Source organism: Salvelinus fontinalis, chromosome 4, assembly GCF_029448725.1.
Source record: "Salvelinus fontinalis isolate EN_2023a chromosome 4, ASM2944872v1, whole genome shotgun sequence".
NCBI lineage: Eukaryota > Metazoa > Chordata > Actinopteri > Salmoniformes > Salmonidae > Salvelinus > Salvelinus fontinalis.
In genome coordinates, this window is record NC_074668.1 from 37,992,340 (window position 1) to 38,005,404 (window position 13,065).

Below are 13,065 nucleotides of genomic sequence, written 5' to 3' on the forward strand. Positions count from 1 at the left end.
AAGTTCTGCTTCCACGAGCACATCCAATGCTAGCATCAGTAATTCTACATTTGTTGTTAGCACAGCTAGCATGGACACTGACAGTTGTGAATCTGACGCAGCCGAAGAGCTACTGCCTCCTTACCTGGGAAAGCACCGAACAGGCAGGGACGTTGGACCATCGAAGAGGCACAAATAAGATGAGAACTACATTGATTGGGGGTTCACTTATATTGGGAGTAGTGCCTTCCCTCAGCCAGTGTGTTGTATGTGCAAAAGTACTGCTTCACAACTCGATGAAACCTTCACTCTTGCGCAGACATTTAGAAACAAAACGTGCCAATTTAAAAAATAAGCCACGGGACTTTTTTGAGTGAGAATTAAGACGACTTTCAAGTAGTAAGACATGTACAAAAGCAACAGATACCATTAATAAGAAGGGGCTAGAAGCGTCTTATATGGTGGTACTGAGTGGCTAGGTCAGGCAAGCCCCATACTATTGTGGAGGACTGCATTCTTCCTGCTGCCGCGGATATGGCTGCAACAATGCTGGGGGGAAAGGCCCAAAAAACTATATAGAAAATGCCTTCATCAAACAACACTGTTTCATGACGTATCAGTGACATGGCAGGAGATGTTTCGAAACAATTACTGCTTCGCATACAAGCCAGTGAATTCTATGCGTTACAGCTGGATGAATCAACAGACGTGGCGGGCCTGGCACAGCTCCTGGTATATGTCCGTTACGTTTATGGGGGGTGAATTAAGGAAAATATCTTCTTCTGGAAACCAGGAGAGGATATTTTTAAAGTACTGGACAGCTTTGTGACATCAAATGGACTTTGGTGGTCAAGATGTGTTGGTATCTGTACTGATGGCGCAAAAGCCATGACAGGGAGACATAGTGGAGTGGTAACGTGCATGCAAGCAGTTACTCCCGACACCACTTGGGTACACAGCAGAATTCACCGAGAGGCTCTTGCTACCAAGGGAATGCCTGACAGCTTGAAATATGTTTTGGACACTACAGTGAAAATGGTTCACCTTGTTAAAACAAGGCCCCTGAACTCTTGTGTATTTTCTGCACTATGCAATGATATGGGCAGTGACCATGTAACGCTTTTACAACATACTTAGAAGTGCACTGGTTATCAAGGGGCAAAGTATTGACACGAGCTTAAAGTTTTCTTTACTGACCATGATTTTCACTTGTCTGACCACTTGCATGATGACGAGTTTCTCACACAACTGGCCTATCTGGGTGAAGTTTTTTCTCGCCTGAATGATCTGAATCTAGGATTACAGGGACTCTCCGCAACTATATTCAATGCGCGGGACAAAATTGAGGCTATGATTAAGAAGTTGGAGCTCTTCTGTCTGCATTAACAAGGACAACACACAGGTCTTTCCATCACTGTATGATTTTTTGTATGCAAATGAACTCAAACTTACAGACAATGTCAAATGTGATATAGCGAAGCACCTGAGTGAGTTGGGTGCGCAATTACGCAGGTACTTTCCCGAAATGGATGACACAAACAACTGGATTTGTTATTCCTTTCATGCCCTGCCTCCAGTCCACTTACCGATATCTGAACAAGAGAGCCTCATCGAAATTGCAAGAAGCGGTTCTGTGAAAATTGAATTTAATCAGAAGCCACTGCCAGATTTCTGGATTGGGCTGCGCTCAGAGTACCCTGCCTTGGCAATTTGCGCTGTTAAAACACTGATGCCCTTTGCAACCACGTACCTATATGAGAGTGGATTCTCGGCCCTCACTAGCATGAAAACTAAATATAGGCACAGACAATAAGGTTTTATATGTAAGATGGTTAATTAAATAAAGAGCAAAATGATTGATTATTATTATATTATTATTTGTGCCCTGGTCCTATAAGAGCTCTTAGTCATTTCCCAAGAGCCGGGTTGTAACAAAACTCACACTCATTCGTATATTTAATAAATGTATAGTGTGTGTGTGGCAGACTTACAATGATGGCAAAAAACAACATTTGAGAGTGCGCTGACCCTAGTGCTAGAGGGGGTACACAGCTGGAGGTTGAATGTTTGAGGGGTACGCATTGCGTTGTCATGGTGACTTACACAAGCATGGTGCGTAGTTTGAGGAAGTCGTTGTGCTCGGGGTTCTCCACCTCTACGACCCCCCAGGGGTAGAGACGACCTCTGATCTTCTTTCCTTTCACCTCAATCAGCTGGTTTGAACCAATCACAGAAAACGGAATGCTCGCCTGAGAGAGGGAGACAGAGGGGGAGGAGTAGAGAGACATGGATGCAAGGGTAAAGAAGACAAGGGGATAGAAAGAGGATACAGAGTGGGAGGAGTGTGAAAACAGAGGGATACAGAGATAGAGGGATCAGGGAAGGAGAGATAGGTGGAGAAGAGAATAGGAGAATGATGGTTATTGAAGATGAGTGGAATCTACTAGAGCAGGGGTGTCCAACTCATTCCATGGAGGGCCTAGTGTCTGCTGCTTTTAGTTTTTTCCTTTCAATTAAGACCTCGACAACCAGGTGAGGGGAGTTCTTTGCTAATCAGTGACCTTAATTCATCAATCAAGTACAAGGGAGGAGCAAAAACCCACAGACATTCGGCGCTCCATGGAATGAGTTTCACACGTGTACGTACTAGAGTAAGGAAAAATGACTGGATCGTTTACGTTTGACATAAAGCCCATTCAACAGTGGTTCTACGTCACTCCCAGTCCCATTCAGTAATGGTGTTTCTCCCTGAGTTTATTTCTCTTAGTTGGTGTTAGTATTTTTACATCCCAAATGGCACCCTATTCCCTTTATAGTGCACTACTTTCTTTTGACTAGGGCCCTTAGAACTCTGGTCAAAAGTAGTGCATTATATAGGGAGTAGTGTGCCATTTGGGACGCAATCTTTCTGTGTGTGTCGTACCTTCAGTATTCGTGTCTGCTCCTTGAATTCCTCATCCTCATCTGAGTCAGCGTCTGGCAGTTGGTAGATCCTGATGCCATGCTCTGCAATCTCATCCAGGATCTACCAATACAGAAATACACAGGGTCAATACAGTCTTAACCCCGTGACCTTATGACCTCTCACATTTCCTCAGGTCAATCCCCATCCGCTTCCCAGAGGAATAACTTGTCCCTAGGCGTTGATCTAAGGTCAGTGTTGCAATCTGTGCCTAAGGGCAACCTGTACCCGGAGGCCGGAGCCGCCCCCGAGCCCAGCAGCAATCCCTCTCATCTGAACCTTTCAGTTTTAGATGGCTGTCATGTTGGGCTGAGAAACAATCAATCCCACAGTAGGACATGAACATGCTCCCTCTGCAACATAATGAGACTGTCACTGCTGTCTGTTAGTCAGGCCTCTCCTCGCTCGCCTCTCTTCTGTGTCACTGTTTCAGACATGGCCCAGCCTCCATGACAGGAGTGGGATTCTGGACATGCCATTTCTCTCTCCCTCTTGTTACTTCTAGTTTTACCCACTTGCCCCGGGGGAGCAGGGGGGGGGTGTCTAACAGTCATTAGAAAAGTTCTCCCCTCTCCTTTGTTCAACCCCCAGCGGTGAAGCAACAACACAAAGGCCTTTCTTCACCAGTATCTAGTGGACAGATGGAAATATTTATTATTTTATAAATCAAAAGGTGTATTTTTCTGTTTTCTCAAGAGCAAAATTGAATTAACAATGCATGAGTGTTGCATAAAGTGTTGTTTTCCTGACATTTTTGGGGACTTTCATGTAATCTATAAAGGACAGTATGGAGAGAGGCAGGAGTCCAGGATGTGAGAGCACATTTTTCCTGTAGAGCAGGCCACTGTTCCAGCTCCTGTTATGGCTGTGGGTTGTTTTCTCAGCGCGCTCAGAGCAGAGTGTGTGTGATAGGGTCTGTGTGGGGAGTGGAGGGTGTTGTTAAGGACCACATCTGAAAGCAAACAGACTTACGGGACCCGGAGGAGAGCGTGGCACAGGACCAGACCCTCTCCCCATCGCACACACATGCAAGTTCCCACATAGAACGGACAAGTATCAGTTTGGTGGGATAGGACTGGGAGTTTTGAGGAACATGACACAGAGGGGCAAAAAAAAAGGATTAGACACAACAGCAGGAAAAAAGTAACAAACAAAACTGGTTATGTAAAAAAAAATCCACAGCTATGAGGAAAATGAAGAAACATGCAGAAAAACATGTTTTTGAATGTATCAGAGATGGGAGGGATACACAAGTAGCCTCCTACAAAACCACAGATACGACAAACAATACACTCAACAACTAACAACTATTATAGCACAAGGATGAGAAGTGATATCAGTGGGAGATTTACGAGAGGGCTGGAGTTTGGAATTCACCTAAAAACAGAATGTTAAGTCATGGAATCCAACCACTCAACAGGTGTTTGGACATGTTTCCCAACCTGCTTAACCTAATAACTATTTACCTGGAATTTACACTACCATCTATTTACAGCAGCCCGACTTAACCAACCACACCTGTAATCACTAGCTTCAGCAGTGATGAGATGTTCATACCACTGCCTGGTCTAAATACGTCTAAATTAGACAAATATAGCACACACAACCGATGCCATGTCAATTCTAGTTTTTATCCTATTTATACATCTTAACACTTTAAAGCAGGGATCATCAACTAGATTCAGTTGCGGGCCGATTTTATCTTGAGGGGTGTGGTGGTATGTGCCAGGCGCACCGGTTTGAGTGTGTCAAAAACTGCAACGCTGCTGGGTTTTTCGGGTTTTTCATGCTCAACAGTTTCCTGCATGTATCAAGAATGGCCCAGCATCCAAAGGACATCCAGCCAACTTGACAACTGTGGGAAGCATTGGAGTCAATATAGGCCAGCATCCCTTTGGAACGCTTTCAAGTCCATGCCCTGAGAAATTGAAGCTGTTCTGAGGGCAAAGGGAGGTGCAACTCAATATTAGGAAGGTGTTCCTCATGTTTTGTCTATCTCTATTATGTGTAGGAATACTTTGGAACAAATAAAATTAAAATTAAATCCTCAAATAAAATCACTTGGAGCTTATTTGCTGGTGTTTTTAGTCTTTCATGTCCAAAAATAAAACATTTAAAATAAATATATGTAACAGTGCCTTCAAAAGCATTCATACTCCTTGACTTATTCCACATTTTGTTGTGTTACAGCCTGAATTCAAAATTGATTCAATATTTTCTCCTCCATCTACACACCCCATAATGACAAAGTGAAAACATATTTTTAGACATTTTAGCAAATGTATTAAAAATGAAACACAAAAATATCTCATTTACGTAAGTATTCACACCCCTGAGTAAATACACTTTGCACACCTGGATGGTACTTTTTTTTTTTTTTTTTTTAATTCCAAGCTCTGTCAAGTTGGTTGTTGATCATTGCTAGTCAGCCATTTTCAAGTCTTGCCATAGATTTTCAAGCCGATATAAGTCAAAACTGTAATTAGGCCACTCAGGAACAATCAATGTCATCTTGGTAACAACTCCAGTGTATATCTGGCCTTTTGTTTTAGGTTATTGTCCTGCTGAAAGGTGAATTTGAAAGCAGACTGAACAAGGTTTTCCTCTAGGATCTTGCCTGTGGTTAGCTCCATTTCCATTTATTTTTATCCCAATAAACTCCCTAGTCCTTGCCGATGACACGCATACCCATAACATGATGCAGCTACCACCATGCTTGAAAACATGAAGAGTGGTACTCAGTGATGCATTGTGTTGGATTTGCCCCAAATGTAATGCTTTGTATTCAGGACATAAAGTACATTTCTTTGCCACATCTTTTGCAGTTTTACTTTTACTTTTACTTATTTACTTTACTTAGTTCCTTATTGCAAACAAGATGCATGTTTTGGAATATTTGTATTCTGTACAGCCTTCCTTCTTTTCATTTAGGCTAGTATTGTGGCGTAACTACAATATTGTTGATCCATCCTCAGTTTTCTCCCATCACAGCCATTAAACTCTAACCGTTTTAAGGTCACCATTGGCCTAATGGTGAAATCCCTGAGCGGTTTCCTTAATCTCCGGCAACTGAGTTAGGAATGACGCCGGTATCTTTGTAGTGACTGGGTGTATTGATACACCATGCTCAACTGGATATTCAATGTCTGCTTTTTTTTTACCCATCTAGCAATCGGTGCCCTTCTTTGCAAAGCTTTGGAAAACCTACCTGGTCTTTGTGGTTGAATCTGTGTTTGAAATTCATTGCTTATCTGAGGGACCTTACAGATAATTGTATGCGTGGGGTACAGATAGTGATAAAAAAAGAATGTTAAACACAATTATTGCACACAGTCAGACCATGCAACTTATTATGTGACTTGTTTAGCAAATTTGTACTCCTAAACTTATTAAGGCTTGCCATAACAACAGTATTGAATACTTCTTCACTAAAGACATTTCAGCTTTTAATTTTTAATTACTTTATAAAAATTCCTAAAAACATATTTCCACTTTGACATTATGGGATATTGTGTGTAGGCCAGTAACACAAAATCTTGACCATGCTCTTACACCAACCTCTCTCCTTACTGTAGCTAGCCTGCTGATTACAGTTCTGTGCTGTAATTGGCAGAGAGAAAGGGAATACGGGGTCAATTTTTTGACCCTCCGCCTCACTCTCTTAGTCTGTCTATCTCTCTCTGCCTCTCCTTCTGTGTCTGTTTCTCTGCCTCTCTATCTGCCTAAGCCCTCTCTCTCTGCCTCCCACTTTACCTCTCTCTCTCTCTCTCTCTCGCTGTGTTTGAGTTGGCAGGTCAGATCTCTAGTAACAATGGCACAAAGGGCTCTTCCTCAGTATTAATTAGAAAAGTGAGAGCCTCTGATTTGAAGGCTTAATTTGTTTTGATACGTGTTATCAAATGACTGTGTGTTAGTGAAGGCTAGTGGAGACGGAGGAGGTGGAAAAATTCCCCTTGAGGGTAATAAACGATAATAGGGTGGGGAGAGACATTCTTACTTTATGGGGTATTATGGAGGCAGTGGATATGAGAAGTTTAAAAACAATGCTTGTGTCCTAAATGGCATTCTATTCCCTATATAGTGCACTACTTCTGACCAGAGCCCTATATACAATATGCAACAATACAATACAAAATACTTTAGTTCCATTAGCATCACGTCCAATATAGCACTCTTCTATATTTAATGTAGGGACAGAGGGAACATTGAGTCATTTAGGTCAAGTAAGCCTCCAACCACACTAACAGAAGCAATACGCCTGTTTCTCACTACAAACCCCTTATTACAAGGGGTTACACCAGCGAATAACACAATACAATAATATTTTCATATGGTTTACTCATAAACATAACCTCAAAGTAAACCCAGTATGAAAACACCCACAACGGAGTATGACTATCATAGCCACAAACCAGTTGAAAAACAGCCACAAACACACAGCTGGGTTAAGTGTTACTCCAACACATTACACTTAGCTACAGTATGAGTACAAATGGCCACAGACCATAAGTGTTTGTAGCTAAACAGTCCCAAACTCTGTGGCAGTTACCATTATGGCACCCTATGGGCTCTGGTCAAAAGTAGTGCACTATAAAGGGCATGGGGTACCATTTGGGAGTTATCCTGTGTAATCTGTTACAGACCACAGCCCTGTCTGTCCTCCTGGCACTGCTCCTGGTCTGACTCAGCAGAAACAGCCTGTTCAGGTCTGTCATTGTGGACTGTTTGTCCCCACTAAACAACTAGTCCACCAGGGAACAATACTTGGAAGTGAAAATATACACTGAAGCAAAGTCTAATGAAATCAACAATGCAAAGCAAAAAAGCTCAATGAGAAAAACAATCGAATGGCATCTTATCGACCCAGGGCGAGGAGGGCAAGGCATTGGGAGCCCAGAGAGCTCACCAAGTCTATGCTGGGAACCTTGATATAAGCTTTATGTAACATTACAGACCAAAGCCTCTAGAGCCACTGTAAAAAAGCTATCCAATACACAATGAAGTTGACAACAACATAATAATAACATATTAGAACAGATTAATAATAACAACAAATGGATTATTGTTTTGTTTTACAACTGACTGGGCTCACACACATTACACATCTAACGTGGGAGTCAGTGGGTGGACAAAACGCTGACTCCTTGTTAGATCCCACTAGGTCCCTCACTCAAAAACAACTTTAATTCAAAACTGAATTTGTTAACTTTAAATCCAAAATGATTTAGTCTTTCCAGGAAATGTCATGAGACTAACCCTCCTGCTGCCCCCATGGAGTCAGCGGGTGTGACAGAGCCCCAACAATACTCACTCTGAGGGGAGCAGACTGAGGGTGTTAGACCCCAACACCACTCCCTCCACACACACACAGAGACAGAGACAGAGAGAGAGAGAACCCCACCCTTTCAACATTACACAACTAGCCTCTCTGACTCCATGTCCCTGCTTCATCTATAGCCCCCATGGACCCTTACCCCTGGGCCTAGGAAGCTCCAGGTAATCCTGTAGGAATCATATACTCAGACATAAGGCTCTGGTCAAAAGTATTGCACTATATAGGGAATAGGATGCCATCTGGGACACATCCTCATACAGACATCCTGATGCCTGCATCATACTCTAGCTGCCCAGACAGTAATGTACTGTAGCATGCAGGTGTACAGGTGCCCAGGCTAACAGAGCTCCTCACAGCTCTGCCTTGGAAAACAAAGTAGCTTTCTTATTTCTTTCACATTAGAAATGAAAGTGGTGAAGCAACGAGTGACTCGTTCTGAAAGAGCACTTCAACAAAGACATCAAATCGGCATTCCTGACCTAGTCACTGGACCATTAGAGCCGAGGTCCTTCCTGTAATTACTGTACCAGGCAGACTGGACAGGCCCTGGTGGGTCTGCCCAGCCAGGGGGCATGGGAGTGGAGGGGGGCAGACAGTTACCAAGGTAACTGCTGGGATTAACGCTTAATATAAAAAAGGCAACGGAATTAAAGTGCACCCCCTCCCCCTTCTCGACTGATCCAGACCACCCACCTCAACCTATGATCACAGAGAGTGAAGGAGAGTACAATACACACAGTATTAATTAAGCCATGTCGTAATGTACTGTTATTATGCTATAATCACCAAAGACCATGTCAGTTTAAGAGTTTGAAAGGGGTCTGGTCTGTCTGGTTCTGGTTGTCACAGTGCAGTTTCACAGTTTCAAAAGAGGTTGAACATAAATGTTTTACAATCAAAGAAGAAACTTTTAAAGTGGTATCATTACTTATATTATTAGTCTCTTAAACCAATAAAGAGATTGTGTCTTTCTTTAGAATGGGTGTCGGGCAGGTCACTTCAGACGGTGACCGTAAGATGTTCCAAATGCAAGGAAACTGGCTGTTATCTCACTGTAAAAGGCCTGTTCCTAATCCACTCCTGAAGAGGTATTTGTGTGTTGAAGTCATTTTCTCTCCATGGAGGGAAACATATATTTATTGTTTTAAATTCTGCAGAAGCGCAGGCATTCCCTGGCACAATGACTGCACTAGGGCAGAAAAATAAATACACCTGCGTCCCAGGGAGGAAAGGGACTGGGCAACGACCACACAGACACAGACACACAGCAGAGAGGGCTGAGTAAGGATGAGGTCATCATCACTGTTCACCAAGTATTTGTGATGGAAAATACCCATTAGAAGCTTAGAGGTGAAGGAGAAACAGTGCAGGACTTGAGGAGGCAATACAAGGTATTTGGCTAACTCCACCACTGAATGCTAGTATCCAGATCATTGAGGCTAATGCTAGGCTAAGACAACTAAAGTGTATGTAGGACTGACTGGCTAGCTATACCTTAGCAGCTCGCTGACTAGCTAACTGTACTCCACTGCAACTGTATGAGCCTGGAGACTGAGGTACACTAAGCTACCAGCATAGGTGCCTGAACAATGGAGCAAACGGAGCAGCAGCACCCCCACTTTCAAAATAGGGGTGTAAACATGTTTTTGCACCTCCACTTTTTTACCAGAAAATTATCATGATCCATTGAGTAATTTGTGATTAGTAATGTTTTGAGCTACTCTGTATTACTCCGGTTTTAGTTACAGTTGAAGTCAGAAGTTTACATACACCTTAGCCAAATACATTTAAACTCAGTTTTTCACAATTCCAGACATTTAATCCTAGTACAAATTCCCTGTCTTAGGTCAGTTAGGATCACCACTTTATTTTAAGAATGTGAAATGTCAGAATAATAGTAGAGAGAATTATTTATTTCAGATTTGATTTATTTCATCACATTCCCAGTGGGTCAGAAGTTTACATACACTCAATTAGTATTTGGTAGCATTGCCTTTAAATTGTTTAACTTGGGTCAAACGTTTCGGGTAGCCTTCCACAAGCCTCCCACAATAAGTTTGGTGTATTTTGGCCCATTCCTCCTGACAGAGCTGTTGTAACTGTGTCAGGTTTGTAGGCCTCCTTGCTCGTACATGCTTTTTCAGTTCTGCTCACACATTTTCTATAGGATTGAGGTCAGGGCTTTGTGATGGCCACTCCAATACCTTGACTTTGTTGTCCTTAAGCCATTTTGCCACAACTTTGGATGTATGCTTGAGGTCATTGTTCATTTGGAAGACCCATTTGCAACCAAGCTTTAACTTCCTGACTGATGTCTTGAGATGTTGCTTCAATATATCCACATAATTTTAATTCCTCATGATGCCATCTATTTTGTGAAGTGCACCAGTCCCTCCTGCAGCACATCACCCCCACAACATGATGCTGCCACCCCTGTGCTTCACGGTTGGGATGGTGTTCTTCGGCTTGCAAGCCTCCCCATTTTTCCTCCAAACATAATGATGGTCACTATGGCCAAACTGTTCTATTTTTTATTTCATCAGACCAGAGGACATTTCTCCAACAAGTACAATCTTTGTCCCCATGTGCAGTTGCAAACCGCAGTCTGGCTTTTTTAAGGCGGTTTTGGAGCAGTGTGTCACGCCCTGACCTTAGAGATCCTTTTTATGTCTCTATTTTGGTTCGGTCAGGGCGTGAGTTGGGGTGGGCATTCTATGTCTTGGTTCTATGTGGTCTATTTCTATGTGTTTGGCCGTGTGTGGTTCTCAATCAGAGGCAGCTGTCTAGTGTTGTCTCTGATTGAGAACCATACTTAGGCTGCCCTTTTCCCTCTTTCTGTGTGGGATCTTGTTCTTCGTTTGTGTGCCGCTAGGTTGCACGACGTAGCTGTTCGGTCGTCGTAATCTTTATTGTTTTGTTGTGTCGTAGTTTCACTTCGTGATTAAAATTATGTGGAACTCAAAGAACGCTGCGCCTTGGTCTCATTCTTTCCAGGACGACCGTTACACAGTGGCTTCTTCCTTGCTGAGCGGCCTTTCAGATTATGTTGATATAGGATTCGTTTTACTGTGGATATAGATACTTTTGTACCTGTTTCCTCCAGCATCTTCACAAGGTCCTTTGCTGTTGTTCTGGGATTGATTTGCACTTTTCGCACCAATGTACATTAATCTCTAGGAGAGTACATTCATCCATCCTGAGCGGTATGACGGCTGCGTGGTCCCATGTTTATACTTGCGTACTATTGTCTGTACAGATGAAGATGGTAACTTCAGGCGTTTGTAAATTGCTCACAAGGATGAACCAGACTTGTGGAGGTCTTTTTTCTGAGATCTTTGCTGATTTCTTTTGATTTTGCCATGATGTCAAGCAAAGAGGCACTGAGTTTGAAGGTAGGCCTTGAAACACATCCACAGGTACACCTCCAATTGACTCAAATTATGTCAATTAGCCTATCAGAAGCTTCTGAAGCCATGACATCATTTTCTGGAATTTTCCAAGCTGTATAAAAGGCACAGTTAACTTAGTGTATGTAAACATCTGACCCACTGGAATTGTGATAGTGAATTATAAGTGAAATAATCTGTCTGTAAACAATTGCTGGAAAAATGTATTGTTTCATGCACAAAGTAGATGTCCGAACTGTTTCTTGTTAACAAGAAATGTGTGTAGTGGTTGAAAATACGAGTTTTAATGACTCCAACCTCAGTGTATGTAAACTTCCGACTTCATCTGTAGGTACACCCTTCTAGTACCGGATCGGACCCCCCTTTTCCTCCACAACTGCCTGAATTACTCAGGGCATTTTACAAGGTGTTGGAAATGTTCCACAGGGATGTTGGTCCATGCGGACGCGATGGCATCATGTAGCTGCTGCAGATTGGAAGGCGGTACATTCATGCTGCGAACGGCCCCTTCCATCTCATCCCAAAGATGCTCTATTGGGTTGAGGTCTGGGGACTGCACATGTTCCAGGCGATGTTCTTCTACTCCTCAATTGTCCAGTGTTGGTGACTGCGTGCCCCCTGGAGCCGCTTCTTCTTGTTTCTAGCTGATAGCAGTGGAACCCGGTGTGGTCGTCTGCTGCAATAGCCATCCGTGACAAGAATCGACAAGTTGTGCGTTCCAAGATGCCGTTCTGCACATCACTGCTGTAAAACTTGTATGTTTATTGTGCGATAGCGTGATATAAACAGAATTCAATATAATCCCAATACAAGAACCCAAATGTCGCCCCTGGTTATAGCTACATATCAGTATGTATCATCATAGAAATAAATAACCATAGAAATAGAATGTAGGCACTTGGTAGCCTATTGCTTTCCCTGGTTGTAAATGGAACTGTACGTATTGGACGTACATGTTTATGGTAGGCCGGGATTACTTAATTGAATACTTGGGTGAGCCGAATTTGATCCACAGAAGTGCCATATCACAACGTGTTGCTGAACTCATAAGCTGCGTGATTTCCTATGTTTGAAGCGGGCCTATAGGCCTGTTTATTTGGCAAGACAGCTTGTTGCATCTCACTGTAGTAGGCTATGTTTTAGTTATTTGCATTCGCCTTGTGCTTACTGCGTTTGTTTACTGTTAATGTAACTAGCCTAGATTGTGTTTATAGGCCAAGTAAGCCTACCACTGTTATGTTCTGTTCACATTCATTCGATCGCATTCACAGTTGTGTCAGTATTCTAAGCCAAACTGCTTTTCAGTATTTTTGTTTGCATGAATAACTAGGCTACTACTTTCAGCATTTAGTTTGTATTGTTTTGGTAAGACAGCTGTGTGT

The 13,065-nt window shown here is 42.7% G+C and overlaps 1 protein-coding gene across 1 annotated transcript in view; it reads right to left on the reverse strand.

Moving 5' to 3' along the window:
• The window catches only part of LOC129853712 (septin-2-like), a 42,009-nt gene that overhangs the window by 7,061 nt on the left and 21,883 nt on the right, over positions 1-13,065 (reverse strand). Inside the window, exons 8-9 of the mRNA XM_055920056.1 lie at positions 2,903-3,004; positions 2,083-2,228 (exon numbers count right to left, since the gene is read on the reverse strand). Of these exons, the coding sequence (XP_055776031.1) occupies positions 2,083-2,228; positions 2,903-3,004 (248 nt within the window). The remainder of the gene's footprint in view (positions 1-2,082; positions 2,229-2,902; positions 3,005-13,065) is intronic.